This window comes from Vigna unguiculata, chromosome 3 (assembly GCF_037176805.1).
Source record: "Vigna unguiculata cultivar grain cowpea cultivar isolate G323 ecotype 2 chromosome 3, ASM3717680v1, whole genome shotgun sequence".
Lineage (NCBI taxonomy): Eukaryota > Viridiplantae > Streptophyta > Magnoliopsida > Fabales > Fabaceae > Vigna > Vigna unguiculata.
Window position 1 is genome coordinate 17668225 of NC_140794.1, and position 10888 is coordinate 17679112.

Here is a 10888-nt window from a genome sequence, read left to right on the forward strand (position 1 = left end):
TCGGTAATCCATTCAACGTTAGGTCATGCCGGTTATTCCAAACCTCTATCCATTGCGCATGTCTAGTAACCCAATTCTCATCTTGTCTCCCCCTCATGTCTAATTTATGTAGATGATCAAGGTTGTTGGGTTCTTCAGGGATCTCTTGTAATAGCCAAAATTTTAACTTCACCCTATCTGACTGGTGCCACTCCACAATGGCAAAACAAATTAAAGTTGTGCATGACGTCCATATTGCTTGGTCCCGATATGCTTCAACATCAATAATAGAGCCCAAACCCTCATAAGGAACCCAAATAAACTACAACAATAATTGAAAATGTTAGTCATTCATTTAGAACAATTTTACACACAAAACCACAGGCACCTAGGCTCAAGAATAATATCCCAACATGTAAGACAAATGGTGGAGTCAGACTCATCCACATCAATTGCAACAATAATTTCTTCCATTCAGACCTCTATGGGATATAACACAACCTACAGAAAGGCATGGTTGGCGACACAGCAGGCAATTGAAGATGTGTACGAAAATTGGGAACAGTCTTACAACCGATTGTCGTGCCTACTACAAGCCATGCAAACTTATTTGTCTGAGTTTGCATACAAGTTGAAAACTAGTCCAATTACAAATGGGGAGGAGGTCCTAGAAAACCAACAACACTTTCGAAGAGTGTTCTGGACATTCAAACCATGCATTGATGGCTTCCCATTTTGCAAACCAATAGTGCAAGTGGATGAAACCTTCCTTTACGGAAGGTATAGGGGCACCCTTCTAGTAGTTGTTGCACAAGATAAGAGAAATAACATTTTCCCCATTACATTTGCTATAATAAAGGGTGAAATTGCCGAAGTTTGGTTTTTTTCCTTAAAAACCTAAGGACACACGTTACGCCTCAACAAAATTTATGCTTAATTTCAGACCGTCACAATTCAATCAGTGCAACATTCAACAGACCCAGTAGTGACTGGACTAAAGGGAACTGCGTGCAAGTGTTTTGTATTCGACACATTGCACAAAATTTTACAAAAAGATTCAAAAATACAACTCTGAAAAAGGACCTCATCAACATGGGTAAGTTATTACATGTAAATTTGTCTTTTTCATTTTTTTGGCTGTTAATTTTTCACACCCATTATTAGAAAATAAATTCTTCTTATAATTATATTTGTAGCGTACGCATTGACGGAGTCACGCTATAACTACTACTACAACATCATTAGAGAAGACAACCCAGAAGCAGCAGCTTGGGTAGACCAAATTCCAAGGGAGCAGTGGTGTCTTGCATATGATCAAGGAAGAAGGTGGGGTCACGTAACAACGAATCTGGCTGAAGTAATAAATTTTGTCTTAAAGAAGACAAGGAATTTGCCAATTTCATCCATAGTATTGGCTACATACACCAGGTGCAATACATACTTCACAAAAAGAGGTAGGCAAATAAATGCAATGGTTAGTGCTGGTCATGTGTACTCTAAATATGCGACCAACTTCCTACAAGACGCAGACTCCAAGTCAAACACGCACCACGTCGTTGAATTTGATAGAAATATCACAAGATTCAGAGTGGAAGAGATGGTCAATCCCAGAGAAGTACGTCCTGCAAGAAAATTTGTAGTCAGATTAGATGAAAGGTGGTGCGATTGTGGAAAGTTTAAAAAAATACATCTACCATGTTCACATGTTATTGTAGCTTGCAAGCATGCACATCACGACTTCAGCATCTACATAAGTCCCCATTATAGGCTGGATGTCATCATGAAAGTATATGACAATTTATTTGGCGAGTTAAGACATGAAGAATATTGGCCACCATACCAAGGGCACATGTTTTGTAACATCCCATCTCGGGTCTTACAGGTTTGGCCTCATCCTGCCACAAAAAGGAACGAGAGGGGTCGTCCTAAATCAAGTAGAATTAGGACTGAGATGAACATTAAGGAAGGAAGACAATCAAAAAAGTGTTCCTATTATAGAACTGAAGGATACGCAAGAAATCATTGTCCTAATAACCCTACACTTAGATGATCCACATCAAATCACTTAGTTTATGTTGTACTTTTAATTATATTCAATAATTTTGTACTTGATTCAATTCAATGGTACATCTTTTTTTATTATCTATTATTATTACTTATTTTACATAAACCAAAAACAAATAACAAAATTATTTAAAATACAATAATGAAATGCTTTTAAATTATTTTAGTTATTTCCATCATTTTTAAAGTATTTTTTACAAAATTTCAAAGTTTATAATATACATTTTTTAAAATTATAAAAAATTAAAAGATAATTTTAATTTCAATATTTATAAGCATCTATTAAAAATAATTAATATTACACAAATTATAAAAAAAATTAAATTAAATTGACTATTATATTTTCAAATTGCACATAAAATAACTTACTACATAGAACAAAATCTATTTTTAAATCAACAAATTCAAAAAGAAAAAAATATTATTTATTATTTTTTTCTTTCAAATAATACCTAAAATAACTAAAAACACAATACTAGATCTATTTTTTTTAAATATATATTTAACCTTTAATGTAACATTTTTTACAAAAAGAAAATAAAAAATAAATCTTATATCTATTTTATTAAAAAATTTAAAAAACATTAATTCTAATTTATTTAAAAAAAGACGGAAAAAAAAAATAAAAAACCAAGTTCAGAATTCGGGTCCCTGGGAAACGAATTCTAACTTGAAATAGAAAAAATAAAATAAAACATCGCAGGATGGAATTCGGCTCGCAGAGAACCTAATTCCCAACTAAAATAAAAATTGTGCTATCCATGTAAATTTAAAGTAGAGTATATTATTTAAGTAAAAAAAGTAGTGAACGGTGCTTTTTGAAAAAAAAAAAATCTGGTGTGAACATTTATATTCAAGATAAACATATAACCTTGTAAGTGAATTAAAGAATGGCTTAATATAGAGAAAATGGTGGATAGAAAATAAGAAGATGAGATAGAAATAGAATTATAAGATAATTGAAGAACAAGATGAAAAAAACTTCATTTTCATGATAATTTCTATGTAGAATTGTTATTTGTATCCAAAATTATTTGCAAAAGGTGATTATGGTTCTTTATAAGCTTTTCCTAGCAAACAAATTTGTTAACCTAAATTTAATCTAAGTTCACCTCTAATAACATGTAAATGTGACTTCTAAAACATAGTAAGAGTAGGTTGACAATTGAAAGCAAAAAATGGAGAGATTTGAAAATTCAAAATTCAAAAAGAAATTCAATGGTATCTTTAGAAGTTGGCGAAAATATGCAGTTGCATTCCATACTTGCACATGCTTTTTATGGCTCTTTTAAACATGTTTTCCTTGCATTGTTGACCTTTCTTCGACCGAAAATTTAACCTCTTCATTGAGGTTCAATTTGGGTCTCGCATGATACTTTTTTCTTCCTTTATTCTTGCACTCCTTGAATTGAATTCATCAAGTGTGAAGGGGAATCCGCGATGCAAGGAAGGAAAAAGATAATGTCAAATTAGGATTTTCGAACTTTTGATAATTTTTTAATAAAGAGTAAAATGGAAATATAACTTACGCGGGGTGCAAGAAGAAAGAGTACAGGAAGAACTCCCTTACTATAAAGGATTGTTTAGATTTGAGTCCATTGGGAGTTGTAATATGAATTAAATGGGAGCTTCTCCTCCAAACAATTTTCCTGTATCTCACAAAAATTTTAGATTTTCACTTTACCTCTAAGTTAAAAGTAACTATACTTTTACTGTCTCTAACTAATACATTCCCAAGTTTTTTAACAACAAATGTGAATATCCGGTATTATGTATTCTTTTTTCATCTAAAAATATTAACATCTGATGTTTGATCTCGTTAAATTTATTTTTTTTCATTACAAATCCGCTTATTAAGGATGTCGACATTTATAATAAAAAAAAATAAAAATTATATATATATATAAGACACTGGATGTCGTTACGCCCAATGTCAAACATTACTAAACAACGTTTCTTTTTTTGATTTGTGATAGGAAATTATTGGAAGTTATTGCTTCCTGCATACCCAGAATTCCTAAAAGCACTCCCATACTAAAAAAAAGAATACTAAAACATTCTTCCTCACTAAATCATATAATTGTTGTTATCATCGTTATCACTTTCATCATTGTTGCAACTGCAGATTAAGAAGAAAAGAGAAAAAACGCTATAAAGAAAGAAATAGAAGAGAGAATGCAGAAAAGCTCATTCCGGAAAGATTTTTCAAAATGCAGAAAAGCTTGTTTTAAACTGTATTATATATGTTCAAAAAGCTTGTTTTGAAAAGTCTATAAAGCTTGTTTCAGAGTACATTTCATACGTTCAAGAAATCCTATTCTAAAATTTAATCTTATTTCAAAGATTTTTAGAAAACTTATTCCAGAAGGTATCCAGAAATATAATTTGAAAATAAAATAAAAAATTTTGGGAGCTGCGCAAAGAAATAATTGGGGTGCAGAAAGCAAAAGCCACAACAGAATTGAATGGGAGCCACAACATTATGAGCTCTTTTGTTTCCTTCACCTCATTGCTTTCTGCATACTTTCTTTTATCAGATATTAAAAAAAGTCTAAATTATCTATTATTAAATTTTTAAATTATGCAATTTATAAATATATTTTAATTTGTACAGTTTAACATAATTTTTGAAATTTAATAATATCGTTTAAATTGGATAATTCATAATTCTATTAGAGATGGTATAATTTAAAATACACTTTTTAAATCTATAAATATATTTTAAATTTATGAATTACATAATTTTATTAAAATTTATTTGAAACTATACAATACAAATTATTTTAATTAAACAGTTTAGAATGCATTCTTAAATTACATAAACTAAAAACATATTTTTGATTATATAATTAAAAATATATTTGTAAATGTAAAAATATATTTTAAATTATAGAATTTGAGATATTGATATATAATTCTAGATTGGACGGTATTCCATTAAACCCAATAATCTCACTCTCTTTCCATTGGTCAAGTTACTTTTTGAAGACAAAATTGTTCCAAATTATAAAGGGGACAATACCTCAGATTGAGTAATCGACCTAGCGATGTTATTTCGTTATTGGTGCTTGTGCGAAATGATAACAATTTCCTTACCCTTTTCCCTTATTCCTCTACTGGAGTTGTGAAGGTATTCAAAGAAATTGTCTTATGATCGGGTAATTTCTTTCTGCACCCATGTTTTCTTTTTGTACCTCAATATAGATAGATAATTTGGTGAAATGACCATTTTATTCTTAATAAAATATTTTGAAACACGTTATAAACTGCATAATCTGAAATACATTTTAAAAATGTATACATTTTAAATGGTATAATTCAAAATATATCTTCAAATCCAAAATCACATATCTAAATTACACAATCCCAAATATATTTGAATCAATGGTACATTCTGGATGGTGTAATTTATCTATTTAAATTCATTCAATTGTGTTTCTTCGTTCTGTTTTCATTCATTTATTGCGACCTTCAAACCCCAGATCTCTCATAAGAGATTGAGCCAAATGACACGATGTTTACAACTATATCAGCGGCTTGTAGTCATTCGGGAACGGTTGGAAAATGGTCTAGGTTATTTAATTTGACTTATGAGGAGTTGAATTTTGTTCCTTCCATGAAGCACTATGCATGTATGGTTGACATGTTGGCATGCACTGTGAACCTTGAAGATGCGTCTCATCTTATTGAGAAAATGTCTGTTAAACCTAGTGTTAGTGTGTTCAGAGCTTTTCTCCATGGTTGTTGGCTTCATTATGGGTTTGAGATGGGGGGAAGTGGTTATTACGAGAATATTGGAGTTGTACCCTCGTGAAGCTTCTTACTACGTCCTTGTGTGAAACCTGTATGCTTCAAATGGGAGATGGGTGTTGTTGGGGGTATTTCTCTATGAAGCCCGTACACGTCTAATCAATTGTGCGTCTCGTGTCTGACATGTATCGGACACTGACATTCATACCACATGTATTAATGAAATATTCAATTTAAAAGATATTTTTTGTCTTTAACATGATTTTGACATAACTCCAACACAATATTAATAACCACAAATTTAATGATTTTTCAAAAAAATCTATAAATTTGTAAATTTATCACATAAGTTTCTATTATGATTATAAAAATAAGGAAAAAGTATTATATGATCATTACTTTTCACTTTTTTGGATATTAGATTGATAAATTAGAGTTATTTTTGTGTTAGTTGACAATTTGTTAGTTAAAAGTTTGAAACTAATATGCATATGCATATCGTGTCATGTGTCCTATGTTTTTCAATTTAGCCGTATCTCTGTATCCGTGTCTGTGTCCGTGTCCGTATCCGGGCTTCATAAGTATTTCCTCTCCTCTTAGTATTGTGGTGAAGGACTCAAAGTTGTTGTGCAAAGGACTCAGAGTTTCCAAATTCTTTACGTGATGAAATTATGAGTGTTATTTTTTCTATTGAACATTTGGTTGTAGACATGATTGGTTGGAAAGTGATTATGTACTCTTATGTAAGTTTTGTGATGTTTCTCAAATTGTTCTTTACTCTCTTAGAGGGAGATGAAGAGATATGTAAAAAAATTGTAATTTAAGTGTTCTCATATATTTAGGAAGAGAAATCAAAATATAGATAAGTTGGCTTCTTTAGGATTAAAAGATAAAATTGTAAATAGTATGATACTATATCATAGGATTGCTTTGAGTTTGAGTTATAAAGGCTTTGGATTTAGAAAATAAAATTTAGGCTTAAATAGTACTTTAGTCCTAGTTTTCATTCGGTTTTTTCAATGTGGTCCTACTGTTGATTTTTTTTTTCAATTTGGTCTTAATATTGGTAAATTTTTTTCAATTTGGCCCAATTCGCTAATACCGTTAAAATAGTTAACGGATGTGAACAGTAACCGCTACGTGTCATTTTGTGATATTTTTTGATATCTTTTTAATTTTTTTTAATTTTTTTAATTTTTTAAAAAATGTACACGTGTCAAGCCCATATCATGCCACGTGTCATTTTTGTGAATTTTAATTTTTTTAATTTTTTTAATTTTTTTAATTTTTTAATTTTTTTAATTTTTTTGAATTTTTTTTGAATTTTTTTTTTAAATTTAATTTTTTTAATTTAAAAAAATCCACGTGTCAAGCTAATATCATGCCACGTGTCAGAGTCAGTTTTTTATATTCAATTTGGTCTTAATATTTGTTAATTGTTTTCAATTTGGTCCTATTTTTTTTTTAAAATTTAACATTTTTGTTCCTCTCCAAATTGAGACAAAATTTAATTTGTATATATTAAAATGCATATTTTTGTTAAATATTTTTAATTTAGAATTAGAGTTAGTTTAAAATTAAAACGAAAAAAAGCAATAACACCATTAATTTAAAATTTTAAGAGGTTAAAAATATTTAATTTTAAAATAACTCTAATTTTAAATTAAAAATATTTAATAAAAATATGTATTTTAATAAGAATATCCATATAACATTTATATACAACTTATATTTTGTCTTTTGGAGAGGAACAAAAATATTAAATTAAAAAAAATTAGGACCAAATTGAAAACAAATAACGAGTATTTGGGACCAAATTGAATATAAAAATCTAATTCTGACACGTGACATGATATTAGCTTGACACATGGATTTTTTTAATTAAAAAAATTTAAAAATTAAAAAAAAATAAAAAATCATAAAAATGACATGTGGCATGATATAGGCTTGACACGTGTACATTTTTTTTAAATTAAAAAAAATTTAAAAAAATTAAGAAAAATCAAAAAAATCATAAAATGACACGTGACAGTTACTCTTCACATCCGTTAACTATTTTAACTGTGTTAGCGAAAAGGATCAAATTGAAAAAGTTTTACCAATATTAAGACCAAATTGAACCACATTGAAAAAATCAAACGAAAACTAATAACATACTGCTATTTAAGCCTAAAATTTATTATAATTGATTCATGAACACCAAAAGGTGCATCAATACTTAATATACATACACCGAGAGAGAGAGAGAGAGAGTAAAAATGATAGGTTTATAGGTTATATGATGTGATAAGAAGAGAAAGATAGAAAGTAAAAAACAAATTAGTATAGTTATAAATAAAATGAAGTTGTACGTGTATCACTGCTCTTTTCATAATGGTATAAACTACATATGTTTTTAGTTTATGTTGAAGGAATTTTTTGTATTTTGTATGTATGGTTTAGTTTGGTCCCTGTATTGGTCAATAGTTTTTTAATAATATTTTTTGTGATAATAAATAATTAATTTTTTTTGTCAATAGAGTATTTATTAGAGTATGTATGAGACACACTGATTTCAATAGAGTATTTATTATTTTATTATTGATTAAAACTTACTTCAAATATCACTTAATAAATATTTGTCCTTATTTCATTGTATTATATAAAGTGTGACTAAGAAGAAAATGGATTAACTGCAGACATCTTCTTTAAGAACGCATAGGTATACCCAATATGTTGAGACAAAACATTGTTTGAAATATGTTGTCTGCTATACCAATTCATAACACTATACTATTTTAGCATGAAACCAAACCACCTCAATCGGTAAAATTATATTCCACAAGAATCACGTCAAGAGAAATTACACAAGCCATTTGCAGAGATCGAAGAACAGAATTACAAAATCAAAAATAGAAATGGTGAATGAAACAAAGCAATTCAGGGAAAACGAGCCAAACCCACAGCCATATCGACAAAAACTCCAAACAAGAGAATTGCTAGACCAGTGAAGTTGATCAAATGAGATTCTCTCTGGTGTGCCATTAATTTCATAGAAGTGTACTTATCCATCAACCCTGTTAGTGCAGCACAAATTGCCATGAAAAACAGTGCTCTGCCACCTGCTACGTGCCATGGAGCCATCGCAGCCCTTGATTGTGCAGATCCTTGAAGCATGAACCCCAACCCCAAAAGCCACTTCACCCACAAAGTCATCACATATCACAATTATCAAATTTTGCTAACAATTTTCTTCTTGGTTAAGAAAAAGTTGAGAACCATTTCACGATACTAAACGAACGATGTGAGATTAAATAACAAATATGATATGACAGAGGGTGTATATATACCTGCAAGCCAAACAAACAAAAGGTGCCAATGCCAATCCATGAATGGAGGCTGTATACGTCTACCAGGTTCATCATATCATGGAACTTAAAAACGGCGCACAAACCAACAATCCCGAGAATTATAGCAATCAGATGCAGTGTCAAGTGAACGATCTTCTGCGTTTCATGCGTTCCTGGCACCGTTTGATATGCAAGCATTGCTGCTCAAATTTCACACCAACTCAATCGATCATTGAACAACACAGATTCCTTAAGTAGTGAAAGTAAATGAAATATGGTAAATTAGGGCATGGTGCAGGAGAAAGATACCTTGACCAACAAGGAAAATGAACCCGAAGAACATCATGAAAGGATGAACCTGCAAGATGGAAAAAGAAAAAAAAAAAGAAGACTTAGAGTAGAATGTGAATTTTGTGGTTAAAGAAAGAACAAAAACACACAAAGTGTTACATTGAAAACGCGATATGGATCGTCGGAATCATATTGAATGCCCTCACGATAATGCAGCAACCAAACAAGTAAGAGGATGAGAGCGAGAAGGCCAAATAAGTGTGCGAAAATTGTGGTACCGTATGAATTCATGTTGGGAGATAATGGAAGGAGAGAGTGAGTGAAAGTTGGTGTAAATTTATAACACAATTTTTTGGTTGTTCTCACATCGTGTCGTTCTGCTGTGGTTCAGTCTTATAGAGTTTCCTTTTCATAAAGTTGAGAAAAGAGGGAATTGCTTGATCATTTGGTTTTGGAATTTTGAATGAAGAACAAACTTTGGGCATAAGCCAACTCTAGCGGCTTCTAAAGTATATATTCTTATGCTACAATTTTGTTTTTCTTCTATTTATTCATACATTCTTCTGTTACACACTACAAAAGTTATGAAATCTGGATAGTTAGTATTACATACCTATGAATTTTTAGAACATTGGATACCTTTAGGGTATATATTGGTACCAGTTTAATTAAGTTTTAGTTTTAGGTCCTATTTTTGTCTTTTTATTAAAAGATGCAAGATTTTGTGAATAATAAAAATAATTAAACGATAAATATTCAATTCAATATTATGAAAAACTAAATAAATAAATAAAAGTTAATAAAAATTCAATTGAAAATGTAAATTTTTTAGAATAAAGCCAAACATATATCTTCAAAATAGTCAATAACCGAAAAAAAGTCTTGTATTACAATATAATTTTTTTAATAAAACTAAAACAGAATTATGTGTTCAAAACTATTTATTTATTAAAAATTTTAATTATATTATAATATAAATTATATTTTTAGTTATTTATTTATTATAAGTTCTATCATACATTAACTTTTTAGTAAACAATTATATTTCTTTTTTAAACTGTTTTTTTTTCATAACCCATTCAAATATATATAAGAAAAGGGCATCTAAAATATTTTGGAGATCCCACATTCTTTATGGATGTAGCGGGATTATTGTATATAATGAATGCAAATTCTATTTTACTGAGCTGATTTTGGGATCCGAGGCACGTCTAAAATAAAGTAAAGTAAAATAAAAAAAAAATGAAATACTTTCTGGACCTGTATTCTATACAGTAGACTGATACTTTTTCACTTTTGAAGTACTCAGGCTTTTCACACTGTAAATGAAATTAAATTTTGTAACTTCCAAACTGACATGTATTAATATCAGAATGTTTTTGCTTCTGGATTGTTAAAGAATTTTGGGTTAAGTATGTTTTTTTTCTTTAATTTTTACTGAAATTTAAAATTAGTTTTTTTTTAATTTTAAATCA

At 29.5% G+C, this 10888-nt stretch overlaps 2 protein-coding genes across 2 annotated transcripts; one reads left to right on the forward strand and one right to left on the reverse strand.

Annotated features, from left to right (window-relative positions):
- Positions 1 to 403: 403 nt before the first annotated feature.
- LOC146887539 (uncharacterized) lies at positions 404 to 2029 on the forward strand. The gene is made up of 3 exons (XM_085670271.1): positions 404 to 858; positions 942 to 1075; positions 1176 to 2029. The coding sequence occupies exons 1-3, from the start codon at positions 404 to 406 to the stop codon at positions 2027 to 2029; spliced, it is 1443 nt and encodes a 480-aa protein (XP_085526397.1).
- Positions 2030 to 8576: 6547 nt separating this feature from the next.
- On the reverse strand, positions 8577 to 9790 carry LOC114178893 (Cytochrome b561/ferric reductase transmembrane protein family). The gene is made up of 4 exons (XM_028065036.2): positions 9573 to 9790; positions 9432 to 9480; positions 9123 to 9322; positions 8577 to 8970 (listed from the first exon to the last, which is right to left on the reverse strand). The coding sequence occupies exons 1-4, from the start codon at positions 9702 to 9704 to the stop codon at positions 8713 to 8715; spliced, it is 639 nt and encodes a 212-aa protein (XP_027920837.1). The 5' UTR covers positions 9705 to 9790; the 3' UTR covers positions 8577 to 8712.
- Positions 9791 to 10888: the final 1098 nt, after the last annotated feature.

What these genes read in the sequence shown, in the direction of transcription:
- LOC146887539 (XM_085670271.1), top strand. Translation starts at nt 404, where the DNA reads ATGGTGGAGTCAGACTCATCCACATCAATTGCAACAATAATTTCTTCC. An exon ending in GGTGAAATTGCCGAAGTTTG is followed by an intron (nt 859 to 941) that starts GTTTTTTTCCTT and finishes CAATTCAATCAG; the next exon opens with TGCAACATTCAACAGACCCA. An exon ending in AAAGGACCTCATCAACATGG is followed by an intron (nt 1,076 to 1,175) that starts GTAAGTTATTAC and finishes TTATATTTGTAG; the next exon opens with CGTACGCATTGACGGAGTCA.
- LOC114178893 (XM_028065036.2), bottom strand. Translation starts at nt 9,704, where the DNA reads ATGAATTCATACGGTACCACAATTTTCGCACACTTATTTGGCCTTCTC. An exon ending in CATTTTCCTTGTTGGTCAAG is followed by an intron (nt 9,323 to 9,431) that starts GTATCTTTCTCC and finishes AAATTTGAGCAG; the next exon opens with CAATGCTTGCATATCAAACG. An exon ending in TTTGTTTGTTTGGCTTGCAG is followed by an intron (nt 8,971 to 9,122) that starts GTATATATACAC and finishes TTGTGGGTGAAG; the next exon opens with TGGCTTTTGGGGTTGGGGTT.